Source organism: Teleopsis dalmanni, chromosome 1 (genome assembly GCF_002237135.1).
Source record: "Teleopsis dalmanni isolate 2A chromosome 1, ASM223713v2, whole genome shotgun sequence".
Lineage (NCBI taxonomy): Eukaryota > Metazoa > Arthropoda > Insecta > Diptera > Diopsidae > Teleopsis > Teleopsis dalmanni.
The window spans coordinates 98,051,383-98,071,089 of NC_051846.1; the positions used below are offsets into that span (position 1 = coordinate 98,051,383).

Sequence of the window (19,707 nt, forward strand, 5' to 3'; positions counted from 1 at the left end):
AATTGGCGCATGAGCAGAGCAGTTATCGATAAGCAAAATGTCTTTTGGAGGCAAATTGTTTTCTTGAGAAAAGCGGATCACCTGTGGGTTGAAAATATTTTAAAACTACTGAACCTACAATCAATTTTTTTTTTATATCTTTAATAAATATTTTTTGAAACTAAACATGAAAAATGCGAGACGCTATCCAAGCATTTTTTTGAATAGTTGTAATGAAGTGGATTATTAAATCCTTGAAAACTTGGCTTTTTCGCTTTCCCAATAACCAATGGCACTAATTTATGTGATCCATCAGAGTTTGCACCAAGTAAAATTGAAATTCTTTCCTTTTGAATTTTATATCCAGGGGCAATTTTTTCGAAAGTAGAGACGTATGTTCTATCAGGTAGGCAGCGGCAAAATAATCCACTTTCGTCTACATTATATATTTGTGATTCGAGAAATCCCATCTCATTAACCTTTGCACGAAAACTGTAAATGAACTGAGTGACTGAAGAAACATCATTAATTGCCGCAAATTTTTAATAAACGGATTCCGTGTCGCTTCTTAAATTTAGTAAACCATCCGTCACTAGCTCGGAATGTATTTTCAGCTTTATCGGGATATTCCTCTCTGAATATTTGTCTGGGTTTCTCCTTTAATATCGGTCCACTTGTACATTTTTTTTACGTTAATTTAAGAACCACTAATAAAGGCTCTTTTCCATTTGGGGATATTCAGCGCTGCACAGGGATTTGCTCGTTGCCTCATGATAGGTATTTGGGACAGCATTTAAAACTGCTGCTCTTTTTGATTTTATATAGTTGATCTATAGATGATCTACTTAGAGACTATTGAGACTGTGAAAATGTGTGCACGCATATCAAATTTCACATAAAAATACACAATAAATAGCGAAAAAAAGGGATTCCTCATTTTTGTTCTGCTTTTTTCAACATAAAATTGCGAACAACATAAATAAATCCAAACAAAAAAAAGACGCTCAGAAATTAGAATTTTTAATTCTAATTTTAGAGCGTTTAATGCTTTACAAACTTCAATTCTAATTTCTGGAAGATTCGAAGTTCTGATTTGTGAACTTCGACTGTATTTCCTAAAAGACTATTGATGATGGGCATTTGGCAATATTTAAACTTGCATGGTCAGCCAAAATTTTATTAATTACATACAATAAAATTTTTTTGTTATATATTACTACTGTTAAAAAATATCTTAAAATCTATATTTACTTACAGGCAATTTGATAACTATACTTGCTCTACTTAAATGTCCTAAAATTAGAAGCCACGCCACAACAGCATTTGTTTTATCATTAAGTGTTTCAGATTTATTGTTTTGCTCTTTTAGTTTACCTCTAACAGCTATCCGTTTTTTTCAAGAGGTATTTAAAGTAATATCTGTAACACTTTCTTAAATAATAATCTATATAATTTCAGGATTGGACTTTTGGTAATACTTTATGTAAGATATTTCCCGTAATATTCTATGGTAACGTAGCAGTGTCTTTGCTGAGCATGGTGGGAATTACATTAAATAGGTACAGAATATATAATTTGTATTATAAGTTAAATTTAGCTACAATAATTTACGAAGAATACTAAATCAAGCTTAAGCTTAAATAACATACATAGGTTTAGTGAAATACTGTAGATCGAAAAATACTATGTGTAATGTTGAAATACTATTAAGAGATGCTTCATCTACTTTTCGTGGTAAATGATAACATCAAGATATGTGAAGACAAACGGTTCGAGATCTGCCTCGGTTATGGTGTTCAATACTTATTTAAATGTGTCGGGCGCAAAGTGAAGCCGTAACAGCATAATCCTTCAATATCCACTGGCCTTGTTTGCATAACCGGGTTTTTTTCGAAAATTCCTATTATAAGCTATTATAAGTGATATCACTGGCTCCCTTAATATTATCAAATTTTGGTAATTACATATGCTGTAGTTGTAGCGCTCGCTCTACGACTGTAAAATCAAAATAGTATATACATATATATATATGCACTTTAGTTGTTTTGTTTTTTTCTTGAATAACTTGAATGCCCTGGGCAACTGAATACAAATGTTCGTGCTTTTCACTAATATTACGATTCGACTCTTTCTCTAACATGTAGATATTTTTTTCTACTTACTTAACAACCAGGAATATTTACCTAATTTAAGGAAAAACTCTCATGTAGAATTAACATCACAGTTTGATTTGCTTAAAGGTGTATTTTCTGCTTTTGACCTCTTTTATCCGGCTAATGGGTTCATTTTTCTTTACCAATTGCAATAAAATTTCTTGTATTAAAAACTGTTTGCCTAATATATTGTTGTAAATATAATCTTGTTCAACAGTGATCTTGTCGCATCAAATCCTGCAGTTCTAGCACGAAATCCTTAAGACACGCATAACGTTCTTGACGTCGATTATATGTCATCTAGCGATTTCATATACGTATAGGTAAAAAAAATTGTCCAATTGATTTCATGCCTATTGTTATGACATCGTCTCACCTTGTCAGTAATTCTGCTATTGTTCTGTGTAAACAAATTTGTTAAAATATCGTAAATAGCTGACAATTGTGCTAATCTCTGAACACAGACCAACACTCCAGATTCTCTAGAAAAACACACCGCAAGTTTACAAATCTATATATATTCTATATATATAAAAAAAATAAAACTTTTATTTTCGACCACACTTATATCAATAGGTTAAATTTCATTGGAATGAATTTTAGGTGGTTTATTAAGAAAACAATTGAACTTTATCAGATTTTTTCGGTTTTCAGTTCCGTTTCAATATATTTCATGTATTTGTATGCAATTTTCTCCCCTATAATTAAAATGCTAATTCATTCTTTTAGAAAGCATAGTGCATAACAAAATTTCTGCTTATATAAATAACGATATATTTTTCAGCTTCTTGCTCAAAATTGCTTAAGTAAATTTATATGTAAATTAAAAAAGAAATGAAACTTAAAAATAAAACTTAAAAATAAATTTCAAAAATTATCATTATCATTACTAGAGCTGAAAAAAACTTTCAATTATCGACTGCTTTAAGTATATATATAACTGTTAATAAATTATTTCCTATTTCGGTTCAATAGTGTGTTGCATTTTAGTTTTAAATTAAATGATTTAGTTAACATATGTTTCTTATTTTATGAATAATTTAAGTCAATTTAAAGTATATTTCAAAAAAAAAAAAAAAATTAATAAAAAATCAACAACTAAAGCACAACTATATTGTGCTGAACCGAAATAAACCGATATATTTTTTTCGGTTTGGTTCCGGTTTTCGTTCCAGCAAAAATATCGATTTTTTCCGGTTGACGATTTGGTTCCGGTTTGATGGTATATTTTATGTTGTCAAATTAAAGGAATTTGTAGATCTCTGTGAATGCTTTCATTCCTAATATACAATGAGTCACCAGTGATTGTTTCTAGTGTTTTTGATTGAGCTCTTTGGATAATTTCAATATTTGAAGCTTTAGCTGGATACCAAAAGGCCATATTGGTTTTATGATCCTATAACACAAAAGTACTTTATGCACAAGAAGGATCTGTTATTAATGAGTTAATACAACTTAAAGGCTTGGACCCTCATTTTAGTTTTTTGGCTTCAGTCACCCCTATTCTGAATTGCATGGGAATGGGAGTTTATTCGCTATTCCCAAGTTTGCTATTCTGAATAATTTAAGAATGGGAGTTTTCTTGTCTGTTCCAAATTTTCCTATTCTAAATCGTATGGGAATGGGAGTTTTTTTCCCAATTTTGCACAAATTCTTTCCCAAGCAAATTGATTGGGAGACAAGTTAAAAAAGTATTAAAAATAGTTTAACTTAATATGAAAGTAACTGAAAATGATCAGATTTTTGAATAAATTTTAATAAAATTATTATTATTATAAAATTATGATGAATTTAATATTTTTAAAGTTTAATTTATTTATTTTATCCAAGAGTTGATTATTTTTTTGAATGTATTTTAATAAAATTATTATAATAAACGTAATATAATTAAATTTTTATTTAATATATTTTATTAAAATTATTATTTCAATAAGAATATTATTACAAATGTAATATATTTAAATTTTTACTTATTTATTTTATTCACTAGAGTTTTTTGCCACAAGTTAAAGCAATAACTATTGTTATTTAAAACAATAGATAATGAAAAAAACCCAAATTCTGAAATGAATGAGATTCCTAGAATAACTTAAAATAAACTTTTGCAATTATGCGCAGGTAAAACATTGCTTTTTTTATTGTAACATCTGCACAATCTTAAACTATTATTAGTTTATTAATTTTAGGACATTTCTATCCTAATTATAAAAATAAATACAAATTTTGCAGAGGAATTCAAATTTTAGTTAAATTGATAATTTCAATTCATAAAAAAGATATTTTCCTTTGTTTTATTGTATATAAGAAAATAATAAATTATATACGTTCTGCTCAAAAAGTATTGGGATTTTGTAAATAAAACACACAAATTTAAATTTTATTCCAAATTTATTTTATCTCCTTCAAAATATGCCCCTTCTGATGCGATACACATATGCCAAAGCTTAACCTAATCTTCCATACACTTTTCGTAGGCCCGTGAAAGTATGGCTTTTAGTTCCTTCAGCGAATTCTCTTTTACCGATTCAATCGACTCAAAACGCTTACCACGAAGGGGCAATTTGAGTTTCGTGAACAGGAAAAAGTCGCACGGCGCCAGATCTGGCGATTATGGTGCCTGAGCGATGACAGTGGTGCCGTGTTTGGTCAAAAAATCGGGTACAACAAGAATTTCCATAGTAAAAATCGCTAAATGCACTTGAGGTAGTCTCACATTAACAGCTGCTGTAAAAAACTAATTGACAGATGGCGCTCAAATTTGTACCATATGTCAAGGAAGGGTGTACAAATTACTAAACAAACAAATTACTTAAGGAGTAGTTAACAAACAACAAAATCCGGATACTTTTTGACCAGAAGGTACATATATAAATAATAAAATAAATAAAGTAAAAATTTTCTATTATTTCCTTATAAAATATTCATTATATTTATTTCTGATTATTTGTGCAGCAGACAAATAATGAGATTTTTATATTTAAATCAACATATGATACGCAATTTTTTTCTTTGTTTTGCTCATTTTCGCTTTACTCGTCATTAAAAAGTACCATGGTTGCCAAAATTTAACAAAACAAATTTAAAACTGTTGTTGTTCCCAAAACTGCTGTCTCCCAAGCAATTTAGAATAAGGGAGTTGTGTTCACTAGGAGTATTCAGAATTGCTATAAATATGTTTGCGCCAAGTTACGCGCCCGTCTAGATAAATACCTAAGAACATTATATCATCTGCTTGTGGTATGAGAATGTTATTTAGTAAAATTGTTGGAGATATTCTCCGATGTAAAGTAAAAATGACGTGTCTATATTTTAGTTTATTAATTTTAATTCGCTATTTTGACAACCATCACCCAAAATAAGTGAGAGTGAACGTTCTTGTTTCGGCTTAAAATGGTTTTATCATCGGCAAAGTATATTGACAACTGAAATATTTATTGGGACATCAGATTTGTAAAGTACATATAAGATATGGTCAAGAACATTTCCTTGTGTAACGCCAGCTTCTATTGAAAAATTAATAGAAGTAAATAATTTATATTTCAATATATTTAATTAAATTATTTAAATAAATTTAAATAAATATATTTATATTATATCTGTTCTGTAGATATGATTCTAAAACTGAGTGGACATTTTCAGGTTATAAACTGCGAATCTTGTAAATAAGCCTATTATGCCATACTTTGTCAATTGCTTGTTTTAGATCGGAAAATACCACGAATATTCTTTGTGCTCAAATGCGTGCCTTATTTCGTTCATTATACGATTCGCTTGTTCAATAGTTTCATGTTTTTCTCTAAATTCAAACTGGTGGGAGGGTGTTATGTTTTGATCATCAAGGAATGGTTTAAGCTTTAAAAGCAGAACTCTTTCAAAGAGTTTAGAAAGACATGACAGAAGGATTACTGTCCTGTATGAAGAGGTAAAAGATAGATCTTTGCCTGATTTATGAACCATTTGGTAAGTTTTTTTCATGATGGGTGAGATGTTATCATATGGCGGTGTCTTTTTGCAGACTAACTTGTTGGTGATTATTTGAACAAGATCGTTGGCCGTAATTTTCATGTCAATAGATGGTGCATAAAGAGGTTAGTGAAAAAATTATAATGTCCTTTTGCAGGATTTGATTGGAATACCTCTTTTGAGTAATCAGCAAATACGTTAGGTTTTTCTTCATCGCTTCTTGTTTCTGAGAGAGTTTCTTATTGGATAATCAGATTCTATGGGAGAATTGCTACCTTTGCTAGTATTCCATAAGGATGAGTGTTTTTTTTACCATTTACACATAGGTTTTGAATAAGGATATATAGTCTGAATTTGGTTTCCCTGCTTAATGTAGTTCTTAGTTTCCTTTGGGCATTCTTAAACAAGGTTTTCGCTGAAGGAGGTCTACATTTTTGCCATTCACGCCTTAACCTACGTTTTTGTAAAACTAAATTTTTTATGCTAACATTTTGAATTGCTATATAGCATATGTGAATGTTATTGTCTTTAAGGATGCAGTTCTTTCGCTGAAATCAGGATTGAGTTTAAAACCTATATCTATATATATGCACTATATGTTATATTTTGTGTGTACTTGTGAACTAATGTCGTTTTTATATTTGAGCCAGTTTGTTCTAGGACTTGTAAGGCTATAGAAACACTTACAAAGGTTAGGTTAAGATGGTTCGTGCTGACAGTTATCAGCAGTTCCACTCGGAGGGATATATTGCACATTGTGATGCTCTCAAAGATTTTGCCGGGAGAAGCAAGTTGCTAACCTTTGTTATCTTCGAGTACTGTCCCTGTTAAACCATTTGATTTTCCAGATGAAACTAAAAAGATTCAATAAGTTTGTTTACGTTATCTTTGCCAGGACAATAAAAAAGCGATTCCTAAGACATGGAAGTCATCTAATCTGTAGTCCTGGACAGAAACACATAATCCATAATCCATTTGTTCAATGAGTCAATTTCCGTACGTAAGATCGCCCGGGAAAGGTGATTACTCCGCAACTTTTATTGTTTTTTTAATTCGAAAAAGTTAAATTTCATATTTCAATTGAGTCAGTGATCATAAATTAAAGAAATTTATCAAAAATTGTGCCTGATTTTAAAGGATTAAGTTCGGTTTTTGTGAATTTAATAATATTTATTTTAACAAATTAAATTTTAAATTTGCAAATTAAACAAAAACAAAAAAAATTGTGTTTTGTTTTTTTTTGCAATTGTTACAATATAATTTTCACTTAATTTTTACCATCGACATTGAAAAGTTTTTGTTTTTTTTTTTAATTTCATTTTTAATGAAATATAAGCGAAAGAGACGCTAAACAATAATTATTAGTGTTGTTTCTACATACGCTTGTACATAAATTAGTACATGAGTCTATACCGAACTCCTCCCCGTATACGTAGCAAATCAGTAAGTGATGATAAAAACTATGAAGTAATTAAAACAAAATCTGAAAAAAGTAAAAAAATAGGCTCACAAACATCGTTGTAAGTGCCGTTTATTCCAACAACTGTAGTCTATCAGGCGATACCAACAACAATAAATAATATCTTATCGGCAAACCAAAATCCAATCACTGCTATCAACAACGACAAGAACAATGAATACATTATTGCAAGAAACTTACGAAACCACTGATTTAAGTGCCGAAAAGAATAATATGACAGCAAAGGAAGAAAAATCTGCTGGTGCGTTCATACAGACTAGCATAGACTGCTACATTATGGTTGTTAATAAAAAGCGAACGCGGAGTCTCCAAAGTTGAATAAATCAAAAGAGTTTAATAACTTGACTATACCCGACACTCAAAACCAATTTTCCCTACTTAATGATTAAGAAAACCCTGGTGCCGGAACCAGTAAAGCCAAAAAAGTCTAAAACCGCCTTCAAAATATCTGCGCGAAAAAAATAGAAATTCGTTTGTTTCTCTTTTCGTATGTCGTAACAGCTCTACTCGATATAAATAAGAAACATACATACCAACTGAAAAGCAGTAAAGAGTTTGTTGTTTTAAAGACGTCGAATCTAATGTAAAAACAGAAGAAATCGAAGAAGCTTTGCATATAGCCGGTTTTAAAGTCAAAAACATTCACAATATAGTAAACAAAAACAAAATTCCACAACCTCTCTTTAAAATTGAATTAAAACCAGAAAGCAACAAATGTGGAAAAAATAAAATTCAATATATCAGCTTCGCTATTTATTGCACAGAAAAGTAATTATTGAAGAGCTACACAAACGTATAAATATAGTTCAATATAATAACTGTCTCGAATACGGACACACCAAAAACTATTGCTCCCTACGCTCGGTCTGTTTGATTTGAGGAGAGCTGCATGCTTCGTCTAATTACCCAGCTAAAAATGGAAATAATGTTGTTATTAAATGCAACAACTGCCAAGGTACTCATACAGCAAACTATAGAGGATGCTATATAAGACCTCGCCATGTAATTTTGTATATACCAATGAACGATTTTCTCAGATAAATCAAACCACTTCTATACCACTTCACTTTTATAACAACGAACACTAATCACTTAACTTACGCAAACATTATGAAAAACTCTTCTAACATATCAAGCAGTATTACTCAATCGGAAAATCCTACTCTACAGACGATGATTGCTCAATTAGCAAACTCTGTTTCACAAATGAATCAGCTTATGATTTCAATGCAATCGATGTTCCATGAACTCCTTTAAACTTAGCAGCAACTACTACTATCGTTTCAAAATGAACTCCATAAAATATGTCAATGGAACTGCAATGACGTAAGTCAAAGAAAGCGTGAAATCCAATTATTTCTAAACACAAATGAAATAGACGCCTTACACTTATCCGAGACTCATTTAAAAAATAAAAATCACTTTTCTATACCTGAATAATAATTTTATCATACTAATCACCCGGACGGCAGATACGGGAAGGTACAGCAGTTTTAATCAAAAATTGTCTAAAATATTACGCAATTGAAGAATTCGCTAAGGATTATTTCCAAGCCACGTCCATTTTTCTTAAATGCTGGAGCGAAAGTATAGTGATATCGTCAGTTTACTGTCCACCCAGGTTTAATATAACTCACACGCAATTTATGGAATATTTTAAAATACTTGGCAAAAAATTTATAGCTGCAGGCGACTATAACGCTAAACGCACTCACTGGGCTTCACGTTTTATTAATCCTAAAGGCAAACCCCTCTACTTAGCGCTCTCAAATAGCCAAATGAACCTTGATTTTACCTCTTCATGTAAACTCACTTATTGGCCCTCAGACTTATGTAAAATTCCTGATTTAATTGATTTCAAATAAAGCACAATGCTACGAAAAAACATTTAAGCTTACCTTAAAACAAACTAACTGGATTAAATTCCGAAACTACATTAGCAGTCACATAAACTTCAGTTTAATCAAGCTCAGAAATGAAACAGATATAGACTTAGTCTTATATGAACTTACGACTGTTATAACCGCAGCTGCAGTGCACGCAACACCCAACATGCATGGGCAAGGAGTAACGAAGAAAAAGCTATAGATTTTGCTGAAAATCTGCAAACGGTCATCTACGGGTCATTTAGAAATTAATGCCAGCATTAGAAATACGGAAAGTGTTCCGAATCCAATAAAAGTCAGTCCTAATAATGACAAGAAAATTATTGGCCAGCTTCAAATAAAAAAAGCTCCTGGTCATGACCTTATAACCAATGAAATGATATCCCAGCTTCCGGATATTGCTATAAGAATGTTTTCTTTTTTATGCAACGCGATGTTTAGAGTCGGATATTTTCCTTTCGCTTGGAAAACGTCTCAAATCACATGATCCGAAAACCTGGCAAGGATGTTAGCCAACTCTTTCTAAGCTATTTGAAAAATTGTTGTTAACAATGCTTCTCCCGTTCATTGAAGAAAATGACAGCATTCCTACTCGCCAATTTGGTTTCCGGCATAAACACAGCGCAATTAAGCAAGTTCACCGAGTGGCAAACGAAATTAAAAAGGTCTTTAAAGAGGGAACATACTGCTCAGCCTCATTTCTCGACATTGCACAGGCCTTTGACAAAGTATGGCGCGAAGGTGTAATCTTTAAGATTAGGCAAATTAGAAGTTGGTAAAACTCCTTTTCATAAAGTATTGATTGCTAACTATATGTACATACAAGGTAAAATTCAAGGATACAATCACAAATGAATTTGATGTGAATGCTGCAGTCCCGCAGCGTTCTTGGACCGGTCTTATACCTTATATTTACATCGGATTTGCCGACTAGTCCAAAAATTACAAGATCTACTTTTGCAGATGATACTGCTTTTCTCAAAATTCATAAAAATTCTTTCATAGCTTCCCAGGAACTACAGGCTCATCTCAAGGACGTCAAAACTGGCTAACCAACTGGCGCATTCACGTAAATGAACAAAAAAGTATACATATAACCTTTACACTTAGAAAATATACTTGTCCGACCGTAACTCTCAATAACGTCATTTTACCAGCATCTCAAGGGGTTATGTTATACAGCGCATTCAGTCATAACAGGAGCCCCTTGGTTCCTCAGAAATTCTATCATACATATGGACCTTCAAGTGCCTCTTATCAAAGACGAATTAGCCCTCCTGCGGCAGAAATATGACACTAAAATAATGGTACATCCAAACCCACTCGCTCAATATCTTACCAGAACAAAAAACATATCTCGTCTTAAAAGACCAGATTTACCGGCATAATTTTAATGCATCTGAAATGTATTATCACATTAAGTTAAAAACTTTAAAAATCAAAAATTAAGAATCTTTACGTGACATAAACTTTGAATGAATATTTTTGTATGTAAGATTTAAATAATTGTTGTTAGACTTTTGAAGTGATTCAATAAATAAAAAACAGAAGAAAAAACTTGTTCCACTTGTTGAAACCCGTCACCGTTGGAGCATAAGCGCATTGATACAGTGCCCCGTTAGTACTCCAGTAAGTACACGAACTGCAGGTTTGTTGAAGCCTAAAAGGTTTTCCGTTTTATTTTTGTCTAATATTGACCATAAAGTTCTAGCGACCTCACAGTCTTTGCGGTTAGATTATAAATTATTAGTCACCACATTTGTGAATTACTATATGATCGTAAACAGTTCGCATATCGGTGTTTGTACTAATTGGTCGGCCTCCATTATGTGCAGTTCAGAACCTCTTCTAGCCATCTCATCTGCTAGTTCATTCACTTCAATATTGCTATGTCCAGCAACCCAGCAAAAAGAGATCTTGTGATGTTTGATGCCTATTGGTGCCGATCTTGTATTTGACCGTTTTGAATTCAATTGCTTTCAGTGCGGTCTGACTATCTACAAAAATAGTGATATTCGAAGGACAAATTGTATTTAGTTGTATAAGAATGGCAGCTTTTTCGGTAACATATATCTCGGCTTGAAAGACGCTGCAAATATCAGGGAGTCGGTAGGATTGCCTTATCTGCATATCTTTCGAGAAGATACCTGTGCCACCCACCATCATTGAGCCATCTCCTCCAAAATTGTGCAGTGGCCATAATGAGCTGGTTTCTACATTTCAGACTCTCGGAGTCTGAGAGTACTTTTGGCAGTACAGCATTGAATAAATACCCATGGTGGTATTTACATTGGAGATGTAACATAATACTACATTGCTCCGGAGATTTCCAAACAAGATAATCTCTGTACTTTTCCAATGGATAAACTAATGATCGTCGTGTACATTTCATAAACTACGTACGATGGCAATCCTCATCGCTTCTCAGCGGTCTTCACAGACAATATGCAGCTTGTCCTTTCTTAGTTCTCTTCTCAATCTTCCAATTCAGTGTTATTCCATCCAGTCTGGGTAAATTAAGAGTAGATATTTCCTTTCTTAGTTCTCTTCTCAATCTTCCAATTCAGTGTTATTCCATCCAGTCTGGGTAAATTAAAAGTAGATATTTCGGTTTTCCGCTTGAACAGAGACAGTTTTGTCTTAGTAGGATTCACCCATAAACAGTTACTTTTAGCCCACCTGAAAATTTCTCCAAGTGCCGATTCCATGAGTTCACCAATCGTTGACAATATTTACCTGAGATTTAAATGGCAACTTCATCGGTATAGGTAACAAGCTTTGTTCTCTTAACTCTAAAAATCTGTAGGATTTCGTCGACTATCAAGAGCCAGAGCAGGGGTGATAACAACCCTCAACGGAATCCGTTCCCAAATTAGCGTTGATGACTCTGCTTTTAAGCATTGTGCCAATCCATACTATGAAATCCTCGAATCCATTTTTCCTTAGTGCTTCTCGGATCGCATTCGTGTTTAGGTTATTGAAAGTTCTCTCGATATCAAGAAAACCTACCAAAGTGTATTCCTTTAGTTCGAAAGACCTTTCAATAGTGCTAACCACTTCACAGGAGAGCACTTTGTACCGATATACTTTTACGGTATGCGTGTTATATAATGTCTATTGTGCGGATTATTGTGCGAATATTACAGGAGAATGGTCACAAGACAAATCGCACCTTGTTTATGTGGAGATAGAATTTCTATTTATGCCTACAGACACGGCGAAATCTATAACGTCTGATATTTTATTGTTATCTGCAGATCAAGATGTAGAAATCGTTTGATGCATTTTTTCCATCTAGAATGGAATTATAAAGCTGATAGGCTTTTTGAATTACAGAGCCGTGCGCATCAGTGCGTGTGTTTGGCGTTGTGTTTGCACGAAACCTGTCATCTAGAGTTAAGAACAGTAATTGGGTTTCAGTAATGGTGAAACAAGGGAGTCCTAGAAACAAGGGTGGCCCCTAGAGCAGTAAAGTGGCGCCGCGCATGTGCTGGACAAGATTAACGCAGATTGGAGGCACATTCAATTTCTTCTCCACAACTGCGATAGGTGTAGTTAAAGGGACGATTTAATCTTCTATCATGATTTCGTAAACTGTAATGACCCGTGAATGAACCTACCACAAGACTGATATCTCTATGAGACATTTCAATGAGAGTGTTGGACTTTTAATGGAACGTGGCCAACTTGCATATAGGTAGATGCCTACATATCGTTGAGCCTTCCCATTTTTTTTAAAACTTCAGCACAAAAAGAATTCAGTAACGGTCTGCATAGCTCACCTGCTTTGCAATTACCTAACGTATCCCTATGACCGGGAACCCAGATTAGTTGTTTAGTTATTTGACATCTCGTTTAGAGATGTGTAGCAGTCAAAAACCAGCCTAGATGTGAATTGAGCGGCGCTCAAGGAATTTAAAGCTATTTGATTATCTGGTACACACAGATATATCTGTCCAACTGATATTGCGAACTACATATAGTTTGTTTATATTGTTTACAAACTACCACAAGCATTTGCTTTTAAGTTTTATAGAAGTTCGAAATAGAATTCAAACGTAATAGTGTGATTGTGCTATATTTGGCTGAAAAATCACAACTAGCTATTGTTCGTGAGCTCAAACACCTCAATATCAATAAAATGTTTAAGTATCATATCATAAATCGTTGCAATAGTACAAGTAGCATCATCAAACGTTAAGGTGGTGGACGTAAAAGAACACCAACATCACCTGAAAGCGTTCAGAAAGTGAACCGTCGACTTAAACGAATTCCGCGTCGTAGTGGTAATTAAGTGATCAATGTTCTGAAAATATCCCAGCTTAACATTATTTTCTCTGTTGAGAAAACTTTCGCCATTGAGCAATTCATAAATTCTCAAAATGATCTAAACCGAACGCACAGCCGTTTACTACCATTTAAGACTAGGAATGACCACCTAAAGTAATTTTCCATATTAAGTTTTGGTATGGGTAGGTGTGGCTACCGGTGGACGCCCTTCAATCGTTTTCATCGAGCCTGGTGTCAAAGTCAATGCAACTTCTTATTGGAAAAATGTTTAAGAACTGTGGACGTGCAAACATTTCACTCGTAGACCATGGACGTTCCAACAAGACTCGACATCGTCTTATGAAGCTCGAGTAAACCAAGAATGATTAAAAAATCGTCCTAGATTTCATTTCGTTTACACAATGACTTTGGAATTCGCTAGATACAAATCCAATTCACTATTGCATCTAGGCCATATTGGAGAGCAAGGTGAGGATTATAAAATATGCCAGTATGGATGCACTGAAAGCTATTGTTCAGAAATGGGTCAAAATATCAAAAGATCCTATTCATGAAGCATGTAACTCATTTTTTAACTGCTTGAATGCCATAGTCAAGGCAAAAGGTGGCCGCATCGAGCTAGAGTGAATGGATTCTGATATTTTAATTATTTTAATTTGTAATTGGTATCAATAAAAAATAATTTGACATAAAAATAATATGGTCGCTTGAAAAGTTAACATTTCAATCGCCTAACCCGTATATATTCCTATTAAGTACTTCATATACTTGCGGATACACTATAGCTTTCCTAATAGCGTTTATCTCCGCCTGAAAAACACAGATATGATTTGGAAGCCTATAGTAAGATTTATTTTGTCCTTCTGAGAGAACTCCATTGTCTACAACGCTACTTGTTTTGGATCTGTCTGTTAGAGTGGTAGCATTTTTTGCGTCAACTATTAACCCAATATTGTCCGCATATACATTTATTTTACAGCCCGCTAACCTCAGTTTTTCTAGCAGCTCATTTACCGCTATCCTCAAGAGGAGAAGAGAGAGAATACGCTCCCTTGGGGACTACCTCTATTTTCTCACCTGTATGCTGCTGATGAACCTAAAGTTGCTACAATTATTTCAGTTAGTAAGTGGCTGATAGAGCTAATGAGCGCATCATCAATACCCAGATGCAAGAGTGCACTTGCTAATGCCCTTGGATTTATATTCTTAGAGATTCCTTCAATATCTACAAAAGCAACCAGACAAAATTCTTTGAGGTTGAGATTTTTTAATAGTGTGTGTGAGGGAAGAAAGCATGGAGAGCTGTCTGCATAGATTTTCCATTAATGTGGGTTTGGTGAAAGGGTCAAAAGCGCGACTTATTTCCACATTAGTATTCATATAATTTCAACATACTCTTCATATTTATTAATGAGTCTTCAACATAAATAGTGCGAAATAAAGTGTTTTTTTACCTTGTTCAGTTTGTTTGCTTGACATTTCTCAACGTTTTTAAACTGACTGTAGCTGACTTACTCATGGCTAGAGTAAATTCTGGAAACATGGTGTAAAAATTGATATCGAGTTAAAAAGATTCATGAATCTTCATGTGATGGTGATATTTAGGACACTCTGTTTTTAGTAATAAAAGTTGACCTATTGTCATTATTACATATAGATTGGTTATTTATTTTACACTTGTTTATTTATTTTATACTTATACTAAGTATAAAATTAAAAAGTAGCTTACTTCGTTTATTATCGTTAGAGCCATTCCTCGTGATTAGCATTAGTGTCACAGCCTATAATTAGCTTCACACCAAGTCTCCTAGCGCCGTTTGTCAGCTGTGTCAGGATCTCTGATGACAGTGCATCATCGTCGTGCGTCAAATATACGGATACTGCTCATATTTAGCCACAGGAGCTCTCAATACTTATCGCGATTTGATCGCTGTATTGCAAAAACATGAAAGAATTATATTGTTTATTAATTAATGTGCAAGATCTAGGCTTCCCTTATTAACTGGATCCATAGGGTTTTTTGTCTTGAGTTCATATACAAGGTCACGTCATATTCATAGTTCTTGCACCAGGGTCATATCAACCTCGTCATTGTTGTGGCGTTGCATCAGGCTGGCGGCTGCGGCCAGGCAATCATGCAGGTTAACTTCTTTTATGCGCTTTACTCTTCATGGTTTTTTGTGGATGCATTCCTTTCCATCATTGATATCAAGAACACTGTCCTTTTTAAAGTCATGTCCTTTTATCAGCAGATTCTTCTTATCGGAGAGATTGTGCTTACCTGTGCTGTTTTATGATGTGATTAAATAAACCGATGAGAAAACTCCGGCTCCCTTATCGTTTTTGTAAACCCTAAAAATGGCGAAATCTGTAAATCTGTACTTTACCTTCAGCTTCATTTTTAGCAGTCTTGCCAAAAATAAATACAGTAGGTAAGTTATAGCTATCGCGATATTCTGTAAGTTTTTCTGTAAATTTTATTAATAAGACCATGCTGTTTATATAATTCTTGAAATTTCAATTTAATTTGCATTCTTTATCATGTATGTATATACAGTGGTGGAAGAAATAATAAGAACGATTATGTCTCCTACATTACGAACCACATAACTTTTTTTGTAAGCAAATAATATGAATGCAGCCCACTGTACAAGAATGCGGTGTAACCTTTTACCTTTACCTTTACCTTTTTACCTCTACCTTTTTTATGCATTTGCATATATTTACTTTAAATTGAATGAGTTGAAGTAAGGTCAGATTTTTGTTGGAAAAAAAAATAAGAACGGGCGCGAAATTTATGTTTTATTTTCATTGGAATCGTGTAAAAACCTTATAACAGGTATTTTTTGTTGATTACTAACTAATTATAATAAAAATAATTTCTCACGTAAATTTTTGTTCGTTTTTTGCGGTAAATAGAATTCAAATGGGTCGCGGAGCACATTGTACAGATATTGAAAGAGATTTGATCCAAAAATTAAAAACTGATGGGAAAAGTCTAAGCCAAATTGCGAATATTATGGGGTGCTCTAAAACTAAAGTGCATTCCGCCATTCATTTTAAGCCTAAAAGTGAAACACGTGACAGAAAGCGAGCTACAACTAAAAAGTTCGATGAATTATTGATTCGGAAATCCAAAATCAACCCGTTTTTGTCATCGGAAAAGCTGAAACAAGAGTTAAACGCACCAGTGACTAGCCGAACTATACACAATAGATTGATAGAAAAAGGTTTAAAAGCGCATTCTGCTAGAAAGGTTCCATACCTGAAAAAAATACACATGCGAAACCGAATTGCTTTTGCCCAGAAACACCTCAAGCGCAAAAACTGGAAAAACGTGTTGTGGTCTGATGATACCAAGATAAATTTATTTGGGTCTGATGGTAAACGTTACGTAAGACGTCAGAAGAACGCTGAATATGATCCACGGCATACTATAAAAACCATAAAACATGGTGGTGGCAATATCAAAGTTTGGGGCTGTTTTTCTCACTCAGGTGTCGGTCCAATATTTTGGATAAAAAAAATATGTGCGCTACAGATTATGTAGAGATACTTAATAATGTGATGTTACCCTTTGCCGAGGAAGAAATGCCATAAAAGTGGCAGTTCATGCAAGATAACGATCCAAAACATAGCTCGCGCCTTGCAAAAACTTGGTTCAGGGAGAACAGTGTTCCGGTTTTGGAGTGGCCGTCTCAGAGTTCGGATCTAAACCCAATTGAACACCTATGAGGGATTCTAAAACGGAAATTGGCTGGCTGTAATGCGAAAAATATGCAAGATTTATGGAATAAAGTGCTGGAGGCATGGTATTCTATTGACCAGTCGGTTTGCGCTAAGTTGGTGGACTCAATGGGTCGCCGATGTTCCGAAGTCCTAAAAAATGGTGGCTCGACAACGAAATATTAGTCTCAGGAATATTTTCACGCTATAAAATATACATCTGAAAGACTAAATTCAATTTCAAAAGTATTCTAGTGCTAAGTTCTTATTTTTTTTTCCAAGGGCAATGAAGAAAGTCCCATTTTTTTCTTATTATTCTATCAAACCTGTGTATATTTTTTTTGAATTGGTAAATTTGAAAGTAATGTTTCGAAAAAACCATACATTTGAGATTTAAATTGAATAATTAAAAAAATTAGTAATAAAAACACAACATTTTTCTTCGTTCTTATTATTTCTTCCACCACTGTATGTTCTACATATGCATCTAAAATATAAATAAAATAACAACAAATTAATCGATATACATGCACATAATTGTAAAGGCATAAAATTGGATCGGAATAATAGTCATATTATTACCTATTGTTGATAATTCAACATATTCGTTATATTTATAGTTGATTTTTTGTTGTCCTAAATAAATACTATTGATATGTTTTTCTTTTGTGCTATTATATTTTCTAAGTATATTCTTGTGTGGACAAAACTATTTGCTTAAAGCTATTATAAAACAATTAGATATCTTTTTAGTTCAAAATAAGAAGAAGAAATAAACACGAAGTTTCTTAACGGGAATGTTGATGAAGACTGATCTATATTTATAATATTAATTTGAATGATATAATTTGTGCAATAGGGTTGCCAATGAAACCAAATTTACATTATTCATTTTATGTACATGGGCCATTCTTTTACAATTTGCGGACACCTTTTTGACCTCATGATCTTCGATTTGGCTGAAATTTTTTTTATGAGCTCCTTTCATTAAATAAGAAGACCTGTATCTCGGGAAAAAAATTTGTGATATTTTTCCTAGGAGATATAGACCATGGGGTTTTGAGTGTAGACACATTTTCAAATGGCTATATCTCAAGTTCTATGTATGGTAGGAATTTGAAATGTACTGCGCTTTAAATATAATTGATTGACTTTTAAGAAATTGTTTAAACAATTAAAATTGTTTTTATTTAAGTGCTGGTATTGACCTTAATCGTTAAATATCAAAAAAAAATTTTCTCAAAACATGTACCCAAAATTTTCTTTTTTATATTTTATTTAGATTTAGTTTAAAATTTTACCGCGAAATTAAAATTTTCAGGAAACCATTATTTCCATTGACTGAATTTTCAAAGAATATACTACAAATATTCTTATATAATATTTTTGATTTCGATTAGTAATAAAATTTTACATAAAACCCAAAAAATTCTGGACGATATTGTCATTAGAAGTACTTTTAAAAATTTATTTATCGTTCACATCACACCAAACACATATACACGTTTTTTCAGTAAAAAAAAAGAAATATGTCACACTAATTATTCTTTTTTACTTTTTATTAAGATTAATCAATAAATTCTACTTAAAAAATAAATATTTCCAGTGTGATATCGCTTTTAGAAGTAATTTAAAAAAATTAATTTATCACGCGTCCTTTACGTTAATAATACGCACCATAATACCATTAAATCAATTTTCCAAGAAAAACGATGCAAACATTTTTACTTTTTATTTCTGAATTGAGTTTATCATAAAATTCTACATAAAAATAAACTTATTAGGATGTTAGTGTTCTCAGAAATATTTTTATTGAATAAATAGAAATATCACAGCGAGATTTTTGAGAAGAGATTCGACATGATGCCTCAAAAGCAACTTTTAACTTTGTCGAGGTGCTGCCTGATTTCAGTACGCAGTAATGTAAAATGTAATAATGAGGTTTATCAATATTTGGATCTTTTGCCTCAGTCTTGTGATCAAGTTTTTCCTGTTATTCTATAAAGGCAACATATTGCATTTTGAGCTCAGGTGACAGTAACCAACGATAAACGATCACAAATTTGTTGTGCACTAGTCCAAGCATCTGGGGTAATCGAAACTTCTTCTAGCTTCCATAGACTTTTTAATTTTTCTTTCATAGAAGTGATTGATATAAGGAGACAAGTTGAATTATTAAAGCATTGTGAAACATCATATCGACCCGAAACAATCCAGCCTAAAAAAGATT

General features: G+C 32.8%; 1 protein-coding gene across 2 annotated transcripts in view; it reads left to right on the forward strand.

Annotated features, from left to right (window-relative positions):
- Positions 1–19,707, forward strand: part of LOC119666442 (protein trapped in endoderm-1) — a gene marked incomplete at its 3' end in the record, with an annotated part of 60,521 nt that overhangs the window by 27,407 nt on the left and 13,407 nt on the right. For both annotated transcript variants that reach the window (XM_038075749.1, XM_038075795.1), the window contains 2 exon segments: positions 1,237–1,382; positions 1,438–1,538. In XM_038075749.1, coding sequence (XP_037931677.1) covers positions 1,237–1,382; positions 1,438–1,538 — 247 coding nt within the window.